This window comes from Dermacentor andersoni, chromosome 1, assembly GCF_023375885.2.
Source record: "Dermacentor andersoni chromosome 1, qqDerAnde1_hic_scaffold, whole genome shotgun sequence".
NCBI lineage: Eukaryota > Metazoa > Arthropoda > Arachnida > Ixodida > Ixodidae > Dermacentor > Dermacentor andersoni.
In genome coordinates this window covers 342,492,612-342,510,729 of record NC_092814.1, presented here as the reverse complement: position 1 = coordinate 342,510,729, position 18,118 = coordinate 342,492,612, and the positions used below count along the sequence as shown (strand labels likewise).

Below are 18,118 nucleotides of genomic sequence, written 5' to 3'. Positions count from 1 at the left end.
GTCCGCGATATTCTGCCAGAATACTCCTTTAGGAGCATACTCCTAAAGGAGCATTCTCTAAACTCGAAAGCTGTTTCTAAAAAAAGTGCTGATTTCTTCGCTTAGGCACCAATAAATGCTTTGCTTCCTTCTCACCGTTCTCCGGTTACCTTTTCGTACTGGACAACACTAGGGAATCATCTGGCATATATATAATGGCAATGTTGTCTTGATGGTATTTCTTAATTCAGTAGTGGGTCGCTGGCTATTCGCTACGAAAGTTTTAGGAGCGGTTTTCTCTGTGGTGTCCAGACGAGCAATTGCAATCTGTCCGGTATTTCTCATCCTCTTGGATCATCACGACAACTAAACCTGTAGTATTCAGAAGCGCTCATAGTATTTAGACATTGGTGTTCTTTCTTTCTCTGAGCGGAAACTACACTTTGCTTGCTCTATTGCTTCATTAGAACCTTCCAAAACAAGATGCCAATAAGTGGCTTTTCAGATGTGCAGACCAATTGTTATCCCTTTTTACAACGGAAGTTCAGTGCTGAGAAAAAAAGAAATTGTGTCTGTGAACTGTGCAATGCGGTCATCGAATTGCCGATGAAATCGCGGCTCTAAGGAAAGGAATGCAAGGGAGGAATTTTGTAATTGAGAATAACGGGTTTTCTAGAAATAAAACGTTCCCTTCCTAACAGGCCCACTGCGCTATCACCCTTGTATAAGCGGAAAAGGGAAACTTGTGAATGTTAATGTCTGCAACAACTTAAGTACTTATCTTACTACGAATCGTACAGTTACGGACTAGGAAATGGGCCGACCGTATTTGTCGCAGTACTTTTGAGAGACGGCACGACCCTGAGGCAAGAAAAGATAACGCATCAGCGATACCCGCATTCAAACTAACGATCATCCCGACTGAAATCGAACGTTGCAACGACTACGCCATGGTTATTTGTGCGAGCGACTACTTTCAGTGCTAAACCTTCCCTCCTACATCAAAAACGTACCAAATTCGTATAGTTAATAGCGCCGTGAAATTATGTGCCTACTTGCGTGAACCGAAGAGGGATTCAATTGGTAATAGTGCTCGGCTGTAGTGAGCATATATGTGGGATATCATGCAGGTTTTGAAACATTATTGGGAGATAAACACGCGGTCTAGCCGGTTGCTCAGTATCGGATGCTCGGCTACTTAAAGCGCGTTGAGTTCTATGACAGTGCGTGCATACACACACATTATGCTGCCGACTGGACAGTCCGATTCATCCAACCACATTGGAATCCTTGCACTTGACAGCTGTCGGCGATGATTGAGTTAAATGAATCAAAGCCTCACGTCTCGGCCTTAATATATAGCTTTTAGAAAACCCCTTCGCACGTTCCCTTTTATATATATAAGACGTGTCTTATTCTGCATGATTACCCCCAGAGAGTCAAGGTTTATCTAAACGTAACTCTTGGATTTCTGTTTTCCAGGACATCGCTCCCGATGAAATTGAATGCGTATTCTGGGATGTCAACGGAAACAAGGGATTTGGTTCGTGGTCTGGCGATGGATGCGAGTACCTTGGGAATGCGCACGGATACCACCAGTGCAACTGCACACACTTGACTAGCTTCGCCGTGCTATTTGTGAGTACCAACCGCAACGTCGCGGTCCTGCTTTTTCAGTAGAATTAGTCTCTACTTTATATCTTCACAACAGCCGCTGAACTTTTTTGCGAAAATACTTGAATCAAGGACATGAATTCACAGCGCAATTAATATAATTCTACTTCTACAGAGCTTTATGAAACTTTGAACAATTCACTGCCTCCCCCCATCGACGTATTCAAATGAAGGCATATGTCCCAAAATCAGTGCCTTATACAAAAGTGGAATTGTTTTGATACCTGGATAACAAAACGTGGATATCGCAAAATAATGCAGCTACTATAATTAATGGCTCTATCAAAAATAGGTGCACCCTATTAGTGCCTATGTAGGTGCTGCGAATATTGATTTGAAGTAAAAAGTGATGTTTCCAATAACGTTCAATCAATTAGCAGCGGAGCTCTGTTGACCTATTAAACTATCAACCGGCTTCTCAAAAACTTGCTTTATTATTTTGCCTCTGCCTAAGTCTGCCAAAACCGTATTGTACTGTTACATGTGCAGTTTTTTTATCAGGAACACTGCTGATAATTACTACATGTTTGCAGAAATACGACAAAAGCCGGAGCGGAAGAAATGTGCACGATGCCATTCTCAGCTACCTGACCTTAATCGGAGTAGCCCTGTCAGGCTTAGGCCTGTTCATGGTGGTTCTCACATACATTTTTTTCAAGTGAGTAGCAAACTCTGAAAATTGTTGGTGATCTGTCCTTTAACGTTGAATGCTGGAGGTTATGAGGTGCCACCTGCATTTATGCTTTTTCGTCGGCTATTACGTCCTTCTCAGGTTGAACTGCCATTATAAACGAAGTAGTATATTTATGGTTATACGCCAGTACAAAGAAACGAAAAACAAAAACACGCTTGTCTTCAAGTTACTTCGGAATGAATTGTATTTGCAGAGTAGATAGACACTATTCTTTATTTCAGTATTGGCCAGCATCTGAAGCGCCTTTGATATAGTACTCTTTTGCATTACCAGCATAAACGTAATAAATTAAAGGTACGGAGCATTATTTTGTGTAAGGATATTAAGAAATTGAACCGCTGAAAGTATGGTGCGCCAAGCTGTACAGACACACTCCATTGAATATATCGATGTCAGATGAACTGGTATTGTACAGTTGCTGCAGCTGTGTGATGAAGCAAGATAGAGGGAACCTGCTGGTTTTGAATGACGGAACCCAAAACTCCAACGATGCTAGTAACCCAGAACAGTCAATGAGCTCGCGCACGGTTTTTGAGAAGTTTGTCAAGCGCGAGACTCCGTGTCATGCAAAGAGGGCATGCACAAGTCAAGTAGCAGGCTTGAGAACTCATAGCACCAGCGTCAGCGAACTATTCTATGTAAGAATACTTGCAAGTACATGCAGGGCTATACGTTTACCGCCATGCTAATACAAAAGCGCAACGACGCAATGCAAGATGCGAGGCGTTGAATTACAGGAGCCAGCACCTGCTTGGTATATGCCATGTAGATATATGTTGTTCGTTCTTTTTTAGAGTTCAGGTTGCGTCGCGGTGCCTGCATAATATATAAAACGGGAGTGACTCTGGCGCTAGTGGTGCTGTAAATTTCTTACTAGAGAGAGAAACTGTTTTGCCCAACCCATAGACCATATGTGCGACCGCTTGTTTGTGCCAGTGGACCTCTTCTTGACGACTTGTTGACAGCACTGACTATGCTAGTTTCCTTCTTGGCAGCAAACAAACACTCGCCAAATTTGAAAAAAAAAAACGGAGTTTATGACGTTTCGAGTCCCCTACGGTTATTTTGTTCACATAAAAGCGAGACACGTTGGGCCGTGCCTTATATACATGGTAGGTGGCGCAGCGATCTGGTGTATAGCTCTGGTAGATTTCCACCTGTCCGATTTAATGTGAGAGGCGTCGACTGGTTTAATGATTCAAAAGAAGGCGGTATGATAGTGAGTTTTCCGTGTTGATGACAGTCGCAGAATTCCAGTCAATGTTCTGACCCGTGTTGAGGTGATGTTCAGCTAGCGCGTTGGCGGCGGTGTGTCCCTTAGCTACATCATTTTGGCGCTCCTTGATACGTCGTCTGAAGTTGCCTGTTTATCCGATGTACGATGCGCGGCAGTCTTGACGAGCTATCGTATATATCACTCCAGGGTGAGGTTCATGTCCAAATGGGTCTTTCACGCGTACGAGCTGGCTTCGCAATTTGTATGATGGCACGTGTGCGACTTGTATGTCATGATTCTTTAAAACTCTTGCCAGCGTTTCCCATATGCTGGGAACATAGGGAATGGGTGCAGTTTCCAAACGATGCGGCAGTTTGGTTCTGGGAGGCTCTGTGGAGCGGCGTTCTTGCTGACGTAGAAGTTGGCGAGGGTAGCCATTACTTGCGAGATCAGATTTAAAGCGAAGCATTCTTTGCCTCTTCATTCGACTTTCCCACTGCTGCTGCTGCTGCTGCTGTCGCGCACAGCGCGTCGGAGGGTGGTTCAGAGAGTGTATATAGATGACAGCGCGAGTAAGAGAGAAAAGGCGACGGGAGAAACTCGTTTTCACCCGACGACGTCGAATATGCACAATGCCTTCTGGAGGTCCCTGGCCGTTGCCATATTAGCCGCTTGACAGCTGTAATTATCTGTGACTCCCCTCAGAAGCATTGAAGAAACTGCAGCGCTTCCCTTTCTACTAACGTGCCATGGCAAAGGGGACGCATATAGAACTGTAGAGAGAAGAATGAGAGGGAGAAGAGGCAGTTACAGTATAAGAGAGGGGGACGTGAGGTGAGAAGGCAAGGAAACTCCCCTACTGTACGAGAGCGGCTGCGGGGAAACAGGATAAGCTTAAGTTCAAGGTACGGTACAGTACATTGCTGCTATTTCTGAAAAATAAACGCCATGCAAATACGTCAAGCAGGCAACTTACGCAGAGCATGTAGAAGCAGAGCCGCATTAATTAAAGCGCACCGCAGGGTCCAGGAAACACTACTGAAGCGGTCGACCGTCGAATCAACACTTCTGTGGCCGCCGCATTAGCTTTGCGGCTATGGCATTGCTAGAGGTCGTGGATTTGATCCCAATCACGGCAGCAGCATTTCAACGGGGGTGAAATAGAAAATACCCGTGCAATTAGATTGTGGGACACGTTAAAAAACATCACAGTGTCAAAATTAATCCGGAGTCCACCACTACGGCTTGCCTCATAATCCAAGTGCGGTTTTGGCACGTACAGCCCCATTATCCAATTAAAGTTTAATACTTCTGCCACAATTCGATGTGACATGTGAGGAAATGACAACGCTCAACCCTCTCAGAAGTTATAAAATATAGCGCACAACAACGCCTCACGCAAACACCTTTCCCTCTGTGTTCTGTGTGCTACGCAGACAAACAGCAGTGACGCACGCAAGGTAACGTATAGCATCAACATACTACTCTCGTGTTAGCCTAAATGTTGAATAAATTAAGCTTTGGCCGTCAACATCACCGCTCATTATCGTCAATCAAAGCATCCAGCACGGAAAGCTTCGCTTACATCGATTCCCACAGTGCGTGGAATATGCATAATTGTTTTGCTTTTTGAAATCCCGCCGTCGATGCGGACTGGTCTGAGGAAAGACGGGACGCACTCCTGAACAAAGAAGCCGCCACACAGGATTTGTGCCCCTTGGGATAAATCGAGGCAAAGCTGAGGTAGTTGCCCGAATGTGTGGGCTTCCTATATACATTTAGTAAAGCAATGAACGGTGCTAGTTGGAGGACGTTCATGATTGTATTGCGCTTCGTGTCTGCAACTTACGCAACGTACGTCCGCGTCTTGTTCCTTATGTTCGTCAGTGTAACATCAAACGCAATACAATCATAATGTTCCTATATACACTTGTAGAGCAGCCTCCGGAAGATCGTTGTACAAAGACGTCGAGGAAGGCAATCCGTCTGTTTCTTTCTTCTTCAACCGTGAATATGATAGACTGTTCAATACATTTCAGGTGGTCCAGAAACCGTTGCACTTCTGACTTGTGGATCACGTAGAAATAGTCGTGTACGTAACGAAGGAAAGTTTTTGGAGGCCGCGTGTAGGTAGCCAAAGCTTTGCCAGTCCACGCATCTCGCACTATATCGGACACGTGGAAATCTACCAGAAATATACACCAGGTCGCTGCGCCATATTGAGTATATAAGGCACGGCCCAACTTGTGTCGCTTTTATGTGAACAAGAGACCCTTAGGGACTCGAAACGTCATAAACTCCGTTTTTCTTTTCAAACTTTGGCGAGTGTTTGTTTACTGTCAACAAGGAAAATTACACCCCTCGCCAGATTGTGTTCCGTCGAACCCTGGACTATACTATGCTAGTTGTAGTGGTGGGGATGATGATGACCGTAGGTTGACCTAGTCGTGCAAAAATTTTCAAAAATCACAACACCGGCTTCATCACCTTTTATATGCACTGATTAAGCGCGAAAAGATGATTCCGCATTATGGAAAAGAGACGGGTAGTATACAAGCACCAGAAATCTGTACAGCACAAAAAGCACGTTAGCGATGCCCCATAAACACTACCTAGCACACGCTGGGCCATGTTTCACACAGCACTGTCAGCCAACGAATGAAAGCGTTCCGTCCACTACCAAGTTCATTATGACGAGAGAACTTTATGAGCAACCTGTCATATACGTGTCCCGAAGGGACCAGTCACTCACGGACACACCAAATTGAATTCTGTAGTTTTTACGTGCGAAAACCACGATTTGATTATGAGGCATGCCGTGGCGAGGGACTCCGGATTAATTTTTACCAGCAGGGAATCTGTAACGCACCCCTATTGCACGGGTCACGGGCGTTGTTGCGTTTCGCCTTCGTGGAAATGCGGCCGCCGCGGCCTGTACTTGATACGGATACACCAAATCGTTCATTACGCTTTAGAGTGTACTTCTTCTTTAGTTCGAACACTTAAAGTAAATCCACAAAAGTTACTCTAATAATGTCACTATACATTAGTTATGTGCCGAGACAGACACCATTAACAAGAAAATCTAAAGCAACCCGTTCAATAATTAACGTAGCTGTATTAATTGCTAGTTACAAACTTTATGGCACATAATCATATTGGAAAGTTGACGGGAATCTTTACAAAGGTCTAGTTCCGTGTTTTAACATTTCAGAATGGCCACGTAAGCTGAAATACTTGGCCTCGAATCATTTCTCGAATTCAACTGATTACGAACGCAGCACTACATGGAGCGCGGCTATCAGAGCAAGCCTCTTGCGACGGAGCCCGGTGCCCTGAAGCGAAGCACTGCCCTCTTCCGCGATTTGGTTCCGGTTGGCACAGTGCGCACCTCCCGATGGGTCGCATAGTCACTTCAGCAGCAGGGGCGAGGCGGGAAGCTTTGTGACGCCGTATACACCGCTTTTTCGTAGGGGCCGCCATATTGTGAACGCAGTGGCGCCGCCTATGAGCAGCGCCTGGGCGGCAGCGGTGTATTGCATGGCAGGTCGGCGGTAGTTTCTGACGTTTGTTCTCGCGCTCGTGCGGTCTGTTTAGTATGGCGTGCGTGTTCTACGTTGTAAACGGTGCTGTGCGACGTGCTGAAGTGGTTTAAGGCGTCATGGCCGGAGTTTCTGCTGGCGTTGAAGTGGACGGAACACGCAGCGCAATGTGTGCGCACATATTTGAGCCTAGAATCAGCCTCGGAGATATCTTGTGTATTTCTGAATGTTCCAATCACTTATGTGACCTTATTGCAGTATTATCCTTTAGTTCTAAGCTGCGGTTTAGGAGCCATGAAACACACGCGACGAGCGTAACAGCGTGGATACCGTTCTGCTGCGATAGGAGCTGTGATGTTAAATTTTGACAAGCGTTCAAACTGTTTGCTGCAGGTTACATTTCGTGACTACTTGGTTCGATGGAGGAGGTTTCCGTCCCTGAATAAAACAGTTTGTGCAAGTAATATCAGCATAACTTACAGTCTGAATTAAGCTTGTCCAGCAAAGGGACTGTTTACGAACTGCGCGAGCGTCCTAAGCAGTGGTAGGTGCTGGATTACATATATCTTTGTTCTATATACCGCATGGTCCAAGCATACGGCATCAGTGGTTATATATCTATAAACCTTGTGCGGCGTGACTATGCGAGGTCGTATTGCGGCGTTATCCCGTTTTCTTTCTTTTTCGAGAAAGAGGATAATAACCGAATTTTTTTTTCGGTTGTGTTCGTTCCGTTGTCTACAACGCACACACATGTATTACGGAAATTTTGTCCTAAAAATAGCCATCGCATTCTTTTTATGCGATACCTCTCATATATTATGGCTGTATACAGGCCAAAAAGGCAATGCCGAAGCGCACAGCTTACATTTGTATCGTGTTACTTCACCAACCGCAGTGACCACTGTGTTGAGCAGCGCCATCGGCCTCATGCAGGAACGCTAGCGTAGACATATAGTAATTTCAAGCCTACTAGACTTGAAATGCGCGAGAACGATGCCGGTGCATCACAAATATTTGATAGCGCCTGCCGGTTAGATGTTTCGTGGTTGCCTTAGGTTGGCCGTGCACGAGCACGCGCTCTTATGCTTTGTTTTACTCCCTACGCCAAACGATCAGACAGTGAGCTGGTTCAGCATTTAATGCTGGTAATACAGAGACACCTGTTTTCTTTGTTGAATTAAAACCCATATACGCAAAGTAGTTCACAACACGCACCGCGACTGATAATGTGTGTACACCGCGGCTGATAAAGCGCGTCACATTTTTGCGCCCCCAAGACATATTTCCCCCTACTGTAGCTACCGATGCACCGAAAGGCTTCCCTGACGACATTATATGAACGGACGTGGCATAAATTTCAGAGTAAGGTCTAAAACATCCCGAAATCATTCCGCAGCACTCGGCAGCAATACTTGCAAGCACCGCCGCGCCGGATTGCACAAGCCAGAGAGGAGGAAAGGCTCGCCGCACGCCCTATCCTCCTCACATGATGAAACGGTCTATAACCCGGCTGCATTTTACGCCGTCCTGCTACGTGAACGACGATTCGAAACCAATTAATTCTGTTTGTGCGGCGGATTCGAAATGTTGCAACAGGGTACTAGGCTTAAATGGCGATTTCCTCCACCTTTCCAACATAAACATGTGCAGTTTGTAACTCAATGACTTAAAAAGTTATTTAGTTACTTTATTTAGTGAATTCATTGCTTGCTTTTTTTCTTGGAAATAGTTTCCACCTGGCACGTAATTAGTGTGTGGTGACTTCATATTAGTAACCCTCGCGGGCTCTTTTTTTTTTAAGGAAAACTTTTCGAAGTAAGAAAAAAAAATCTATGGACACTTTGCTGAGCTAAACTGCGATAGGCCAAAGCCTGTCTATGACTGACTCTGTTGCTGTTGTCTGAACTGTTCTGCGAACGGACGGCACCGTGACCGCGAGCATGGGATGCAATCACAGCCATATGGCTGCAAGGTTTGTCGCCGATGTGCGTTGTCCGCGCTCTCCCACGCGCCCATTCGCGCAGCGCTACTGGCATGGAGCCTCCTCTCCTTTCTCCCCTCTCCGGTGATCACTGCTTTCCTGCGTCCACCACGGACTGCGCCCGGACAGACATGAGCCACTAAAGGCTTAGGCCTTGAAATACTCTTGAGAATGTGCACGCGGTGCCGCCTTAGTTGCACTAGTACAAAGCGCCATGCGGTGTTCATCCACACCGCGAAAATCTGACAAAAAAGTGCTTCACGACACCACGTGCCAAGTAGCCCTTGCATAATGGCGATGCCGACAGCCCTAATTTGCTACACTAGGCTGCGGTTCGAGCTCAACCCGTACAATGCGATAGAATGTAGAGCGTTAGATTCTGGCGACACCTATAGTTATAGTCGCCCACGGCTGGCTTGGCGGAAACCAAGCCTCACCTATGGTGACATTTCCTAAAGGAACTCTTGGGCAGTAGTGTTCTGCTAGGCATTGCCGATAAATTACACTAATCAATTACCACGACAGTCGGCGTTACGGCGTGAAAAAAACGCAGGAACGAAACAAAGTTTCCGCGCATATTTTCTCGTGATGTAATAAAATTTGGACAACGTCTGTTGCGGAATAGTTATTTGCTTATCGATAACAAAAACGATGATATTCCATTCTATGAGAACGAAAGACGCAGGATAAGAAATTTCAATGACATTTCTGAGCAAAAATGGTCCAAACATGCGAGTGCACCTTGAAATCCGTGGCGCAATACCAACATACCCGTGCCGCTCATCGATCGCGAGCTTCAACGAACAACATTTTTCTTGTTCTTTTTCCTAGCTAATAACCAACATTACCTCCCCCCCCACCCCCCACCCCACCCCCCCAAAGAGAAAGAAATGTCAATGAGTCCATAAAAATAATTCCTTAGGTTAAATGTTGGCTTAAGTGTTCCTTTAGGAGGTTCTCTGACGGCTGGAAAAAGAAGCAGCACAGCTTCATCAGCAATACTCGTTGCTCGTGAAGTTCTGGTCGTCCAGAGCTTGATCAACTGAAAGTCCAGCAGACGATCAATTCACATCAGTCAACCAGGCCGGCAGAATCAAGCTGCAGGAGTCGCTCGTACTTTTTTTAAATGTTGTTGTTGTTGTTAATGCTGGAGAACAAGTGACTTCGAGTTCGTCTTAGTCATGGTTCTTCTTTAACGAGAACAGGATTATAATTCAAGATCATTGAAGGCTTTCGAATGGCAATAGTAATTCCAGTAATGTTCTTTTTTTCGAGGCCGAGGAGTCAAAAAGCCCCAAGTGTCGTGCGTGCTTCTCCTGGGGAGCTGGAAAAGTACTTTAGTGGTATTACTGTACCCTAAACTAGCTAAGAGAACGAGTAGCCTCTGATAGTCTGGAGGTAAGAACGAGGTGAGTGCGGACTCACGATGGTTTTCGTGTGAGAACGCCTTGTTTTTCAGAGTTGCAGTGAACTGGTCCTGCGTACTACTTCCATTGCTCAAGGTAACACACGGTGATGTTGTAATTCTTTGCGGAAGTATGCTGCTTCCAGTTATTTCTAGCTTTATTGCAATTTCCAGTCTCTCGCCTCCTCTAGCCGATCGTCAGTTTGGTATCTCGGTCTCTAGGCTCGGGCAGGTTTTCTTCGCTCGTGGCGCAATTATCAGCGTTCAGATTCCTTGTTCACCCCTGCTTGGTCTCCGTCCAGGAAGTGGCGCAAAGGGGTGGGCCACCAGATCCTGTTCAACCTATGCCTGGCGCTTGTCGGAGCCCTGGCCTCGTTCGTGGCGATGGCCACGCTTCCCAAGCACCGTGCCAGCCTGGTCTCCTGCACGTGCGTGGGGGCAGCGCTCCACTACTTCCTGCTCGTGTCCTTCGCCTGGACCTTCGTCGAGTCCCTGCTGCAGTACCTGCGCTTCGTGCGCGTCCTCGGGGCGTACGTGCCCAACCTCGTGCTCAAGGCAGCCTTCGGAGCGTGGGGTCAGTGCTCGCAAATCATCGGGGGAGCATAGGGTGCCTGTGCGCTATACTTCTCAACACGTCACGTAGGATGCGACTTCAACTGCCTGTCTAGCACATGAAACGAGCAGTTTGTCGCTCTCGGCCACCACAACAAGCATCTGAACAGGGACGTAGTGCGTATACGGAGTACTGAAAACATTAGAGACTTTTAGCGTGTCCGCTATTCGGGCAAATTGGGCGGTTTGGGCGGATTACGGGATGGTAGGGGGCGTAAACGTGAGTAGCCAGAGTGGTGAAGCCACCTGGTGTTGTAGAGCTCAACCAGACATACACAGAGCTAAAATTGCAGTAACCTACTTTATTCTGCTTCGCTGCTGGTGCACATTTTCGGCAGCGGCGTAATTGTGTTCACAATTACGCCGCTGTCGAAAACTTTCACCCCAGCTAAGAAGAATATAGTGATTGGCTTTGTGTTTAGGTGGTTGAGCTTTGCACCACCAGCTGGCGCCACCAATCTGGCCGCTCACGTTTACGCCCCCGACCATCCGGTGATCCGCCCAAACCGCCCCAGTTTGCCGGAATAGCGGACACGCTAAAAGTCTCCATTATTGAGCGCGACACGGAATGTAAGACAAAGGCAGAAACACGTGGACGAGACCATATGTAGCCTTGTCGTCTTAGTGTTCATTTCGCGCTCAATAATGCTTTCTATAGATGGGAAACTTCCCCATGCAAGGAGCAAGACACGTTTTGTCTGTCTGGAGTGCTCGTGTAAATTTTCAACAAACGACGTGCGCTTGTGGACTGCAGCAGGCGCATGGACAAAACTGTTGAACTCACATTTCGTCGTCGGTCTGTACCTGTGTCACAGGGTATCACTCGGTGCCGTGGTGGCTCTACATGCTTTCACAGTGATGGTGCTAATGCGGCTGTTTTCCTTGCGCTGGACGCCGTGCTTTGTTCGTTTAAAACACGCAAAAGAGATCTGCACTGCAGACATGCGGACGCGTAGGGACGTCACTTGTAATACTTCACAGTTTTCGTCGGAGCTTGGAAAAGCAGAGCCGCGTCTCAATGGCTGTAGGTCGTGTTTCCGTGTGCCTTCTTGAACCTTTGATTTTCTTTGTTCTTCATGACAGAGCAAATACACAAGGTCGAGCCGACTGTAAATGAACAGCTTAGAGCGAACTCTCGCTTTTGTAAGAACATTTGGATGTCGGCCAACAGACCCCGCAAGAAGGCTGTAGGAGATTTTCCAAATATACCGACAAAGTCTCCGCGCCAGCTGGGTTACGATGAAAGGAAAGTAGCAGATGCGTGGCCTTTCATGGCTGTGGAATCCATAAGCCGAGACACGCATTGAAACGTAGCCAGCGCGCACACGCCTGAAGTCGGCTGGAAAGAATCGCGTATTCGCAAGGGAGCGCTTTGCGAGGAAGCACTTTCGCAGTGATATTAAGCATTGTTCAAATACGAAATGACACTTCTCATGGCACACATTAAACACCTCCGTGCCAATATCTTCCCAGTTCTCGCGTTTCCTCACTTGTTAAAAAATTATTTTTAGCTGACTCATTAGCAGCATCGGGTCGTTTCCTTGTTGTTTATTTCAGGTTTCGATGTGGCGTCGGCTCACGTCTACCGTCGGCATTACGTCACCTTAATATTCGCACAACTTAATTCATTATGGCAGAGTTAACGCCTTCTTTATTGTAACCAGAAGATGAACACGAACTTGAAGGAATAAAATTCTACGATGTAGTTCGGGCAGCAAATTTAGCGCGCTGCATATTCGCCAAGCAAGAACGGTGGCATTTTGAGAGCTTGATGAGCATGACGATTTTTTTGCCAGCACATTGCTAATAATGCCAAGGAAGAAATTCTAAGCCATACGCGGTGCACAAATTAAATGAACCTGTGAAAGCACCATAAAACTTGTTATTTATATTGTGCAACTTATAACGATATCAAGAAGAATGAAAAATCCGGTTGTTATAACCGATTATCGCTATATCAGGACTCCCATAAAAAAAAAGTTTACGAAAAGCTGCCGAATATACCTTTGTAGCTCCGGAACCAGATTTGCCACTTACGATAAAGAAATTGACGTTGTAGAAACAAAGCTGTGAAAAATTAGACGTTTATTTATACCTCCAAACATCGTGTAGAGCGTTAGATGCGCTGAAATAGTCGGAAATGTGCACTTGCTTTCACGTAAGTTTCAGGCTCACAACCGCGGTGTGCATCGCGTCCAGCGGCGGCGCGAACACTAGCAGCTATAATTTAGCGTGCATGAAATCGGTGAGCGACTCTATCGACGACAGTGCATCTTGCGTGAACATTGGGGTCGGTGTTAGAGACGGGCCACGTATTGTCAATCCCGCCGTCGCTGCCGCTGCTGTCGTCGCCACCGTCCCACAACGCCGCCGTTTGTCGCGACAACGATCGCCTCATCTCAGATTCTTCGCAGAACGAGGCAGCGCTCCCTGCGCACTCAGAAACTCCTCCGTCGAAGCACCGTCTATCTTATCGCCAGTAGCGACGTGCTCCCAGAGTTCGGTTCTAGCCTTCACAATCGTGCCGCTCGCCGTTTTCAGATTGGTCGATATCGTAGACTGCGCGAGCTCGTACTTTGAGTCTTGCACAACTTGCAGCTTCGTCTCAAACGACACAGCTTTGCGCTTTGTCGGCCCACCTACCGCTGCTCCTGCGGCGTGTTTCTGCGATCGCTGATGAAGAGAGGGAGATTGTAAAAAAGGACTCCATGCGCTGGTCGCTTCTCGCCTTTCTTTTTAATTTATTTCCCCGTTTTCGACGCTCGCCCGCAACGCGGACGCTAAGCAGGTGGCGCCATCTTGCGGCACGCTGCACCAACTTGCGATGCTTTCCGTAGGTTTCGCAATCAGCGCGCTGGCAGATACGCTGCGCGGTAATCGCACTGATGCGAACTCGTGTAGGCAAACTTTTCACCCCGTCTCGGTTAGGGGGAACTTAGCAACGCAAATTTCGCGATTACTCTGCATGGAAAACGCCGCCCAAAAGGCAGAATTTCGATCGTTATATCCGATATGCGGTGAATAACATATCGTTATGTTTTTTTTTCATAGCCCTAATACATAAGTTCATACTCTGAAGTCGACTCATCGTTATAACCGATATGCTGTTATATGTGGTATCGCTAAAGTGGACTGCAGTAGAATAGTGTGCTGAAGATTGCATCAACAATATCATCCAGCGAGAACTGAATTGGTAACTGAGCTTGAGGATCGTTCCAGACACGTATGATAAAAAAAAGAAAAAGAAAGATGTGATCGTCAGTAAGAGTTATCAAGAGATTTAGAAGTCTAAGGTTATGCGCATACTTTAAAGCAGGTGCAGTTGACTATTTATGACAAGAAATGTCAACCACAATATCAATATTTATGCTGGTTCTGAATGCTCATTTCTGGGAGCAACATTGGACTCGCACTTAAATTACGTAAAGTACATTATTAACTTAAAACGCAAGTTAGGCACCTGACATCATAATATAACTCAAGGTCGATCCTCTTTCAATACACCAACCTTGCTTACAAACTATATATATATATATATACTATGCATATATGAGAAGTGTCATTATTACTTTATCAGGCTATCAGAACATTAAACGTCAGCCCATTCCATAGTAATGCCTCTGTGCACCTTTATGAACACAGACTAGTGTGATTATCAGCCTAGTTAATTATAATCTTTGGATCACCTTTTTCAGGGCACTTAACGACCTTATTCATGTCAACATTTTCTGCGAGTCATCTTTCCTTAACACAAATCATGCTAACTTGCTACTCATCACAATTTAATTTTACCGAGGACATGAACTAATTACAGAAAACACACTGCATAGTTTTCAGCTTGATCCTTTTGGATAACCTCCCGTTATACACCGGCCGGGTGTTTCAGCGAACACTTTCAAAACTTTTTCAAAAATGGCCTGTGGCAGATAGCACAATTAGAGTCCATGAGCTGGTCTACTCGAAGAGGCGGATGTTACTCGCGCGAAAAATTGAAATGCATAATCGACTAATTGAACAAAATCACTAATTATGGTTTTAAATTATTACCCACCCGGAAATTTTCGGTCTGACGTATTTTGGGACGTTGTTTCTGTAGTTCTGTCGTATGTAGTGTGACGTCATGTAGTCGAAAGTTCTGTAGTTCCTGATCAATATTTAGTTAAAAATTGACAGAGACCTGTTTAAGGATATGTAAATTTATTAGTACAAAAAAAAAAAGAAAAAAAAACGGCCCCCAATCGGAATTCGAACTTGGGACGTGCGGCTTTCCAGCCCGGGATCTTATCACTGCACCACGCCGCACATACCTGTCAGAGTACATTTTGGCTATGTTACAGCACAAATCGCTGTCTGCGTTGATGTTTCGATTTGTATTTTACTAGCCAAGATGCGCTTTCACTTTACCGCGTCAACTGCCGCATCTCTAGAAGAGCAAAAGTGTTGTTACCATCGACAGGTACATAGCGGAGTGCGAGATCATCGAATATGCTGTACGATATCCATATTGAATAAGCAATTCAGAAATAGACAACGGTGACCAGGGACGCTGTTAGGGTTGTTGCTGCTAATTTTGACAGTTGTCTCTCGCTCTTTACACTTTTGAGTGCGCATATAATTTGTGTGTTCAATGCAAAATAGCTACATAAACACTCGTGGATTAGTCTTCATTCTGACAGCATACTGGCTTCTCACGGCAGCGCTGTACCAGATTAATGAGACCCGAGCGAGACAGCTTTTCACGCTACTTTGTGGAACAACCCAAAACTTCTTTCCCGCTTCGCATAAGCTTGTGAAATATTTCTGGGAAATTAACTAATGTGTCAGTGTAACCGCACATGTAAGTCCACAGGCCTGTGTGCCACATCTTAGCAAATAAAACAAAACGGATACGCAGCCATTCCCGCAGATGGTATGGTTTTGATCAGCGGCCGATATTGAGAAGGCCGGTAGGGCGTTGCTGGTGCCGCGTCGTCACGGCACAGTTATAACAAATAGCCACGTCGACTTTAATACCGGTTTCAGTGCTACCAACCCTGCCGCCTCCAGAGTAGCGCGATTGAATACCGCACAAGAAAAAAGTACAGTGTACAGCACCGATGCGGAACTGACCTACAATTTTAAAGTGCTGCAACGGAAAGCGCTTCTGTTGCGACTTCAGAAGTCTTGGCCGTCGCGACCGAATGTTTCTGTTGCGACGTCAGAATTGCTTTCGTAACGTCAGAGTCGCTGTCACGATAGAAAGCTGTTGTTCCGACTTCAGAATTGTTGTCGCCGCAGAACGTTTCTGTTGCGACTTCAGAACTCTTGGTCTTCGCAACAGAATGCCTGTTGCGACATCAGAATTTCTGTCGTAACGTCAGAATGTCTGTCAATTACAGAAACGTCAGGAACATCTGTCGTACAACAGAAATTTCTGTAGTTGCGACAAGAATTCCTGTTGTCTTTTTCAACTGCGCACTACAGAAGCTTGTCGCATCGCATAATTTCAGAGCACTTCTGTTGCCATCATTGTATACATGTTGCAACTATAGGTTTTTGTCGTACAACATTTTTCTGTAGTACAACAGAAGTTGGTCGCCTTCCTTCAGGAACACTTCTGTTATGACAATTGGGGGCCTGTTGCAACTATAGGTTTCTGTAGTATTTTCACAGCTCTCTGTAGCACTACAGAAGTTTGTCGGGTTACTTCGGGAACATTTCTGTTGGCACACCAGGGTGCCTGTTGTGATGACAAATTTTTCTGTAGTATTACAAAGATCTGTTGTAGAGCTTCACTTTCTGTTGTAACAACAGACATACGACACAGTGTACTTCTGTAGTCGCAACAAGAAATGTCTGTTGTACATCAGAAAATTCTGTCGCTCCATCAGGAATCTGTAGTTACTACAGAAAATCTGTAGTTACTACAGTACCGAAGGCAACCTCTGTTGTCATTTTCAACTGGGTACCTTATGGAACATATTGCAATTTATAAGTTCGCAAGGCGGATGCACTTGGATCGAATTCTCAGGATGACACCAGTTTCGAGGTATTGTTTCCCAAACTTTGCGGACAAATCCATCAGCATTCCCTTACTTTTGTACTTCAATACATAAAACGACGTTTTGTTAGGTAAGTTGAACGACAGTGCATTTTTCCCGCAAGTGTTACGGCGCATATCTCATGAATGGTGTGATACTTTTCAAGTGGTTATGCCTTGCAGTCTCACCCGCTACAATTTGTAAATTGCAGCATGTGCCATAAGGTAATTAGCAAACGCTGAATTAGTTTCTTTATTTGTTGATTGCTTGATAGTGCATTTCAACTTTATTTCGAAGTAATGTCCGCCTCTTCGAATAGACCAGCCATGGACTAGAATTGTGCTATCGGCCACATGCAATTTCTAAAAATTTTTGAAAGTGTTCGCCGAAACACCCTACCTATTATGTTGTCCCCATAGTTATGTACTTCTAAACAATTGTTTTATTTTCGGTTAAATAGCTAACTTTTGATGTGTGGTGCATGATATTTCACTTGCTATTACCATATTCATGCTGTTGAGTGTTGACATTACATTATGTATTTTTGTGAGTTTCTTATCGCTGTCATATTTATCATGTAGTCTGTAGCTTTTTGTTATTATTTGTTACTGTAGCAATACACACTTCCAATGCTAGTCTACTCAAATTTTGTACTTTATCTTTGCTGGTTTTAAAATGCACTACACCATTCATTTACGGACAAGAAGTCCACACACACCTTTATGAATTGGGAGCTCCTCCATATTCCAATACAAATGCACAAAACTGACTGACCTGAATAAACTGAAACTGAAAAGGCGTAAGATTTATTGTTGAGGATGAAGCGCTAATCTTCCAGCTTGATCACTTGATGAATTGTTTTGAGCGCAAGTCTAATCCTTCTTTTAAAGCAAGGACTTTTTGAGCGGAGTTTTCCTACACGTCGGCTCGACTGTCTTGCATGTTTCCAAAACCGTTCGAAGATCTATTTTAAATTTCAAAATAATATGAGC

General features: G+C 45.4%; 1 protein-coding gene across 2 annotated transcripts in view; it reads left to right on the top strand.

Annotated features, from left to right (window-relative positions):
- LOC126516871 (adhesion G-protein coupled receptor G2-like) overlaps positions 1-18,118 on the top strand; it is a 40,603-nt gene that overhangs the window by 8,698 nt on the left and 13,787 nt on the right. For both annotated transcript variants that reach the window (XM_050166957.3, XM_055064056.1), the window contains exons 4-6: positions 1,462-1,617; positions 2,187-2,311; positions 10,797-11,068. In XM_050166957.3, the coding sequence (XP_050022914.1) occupies positions 1,462-1,617; positions 2,187-2,311; positions 10,797-11,068 (553 nt within the window). The remainder of the gene's footprint in view (positions 1-1,461; positions 1,618-2,186; positions 2,312-10,796; positions 11,069-18,118) is intronic.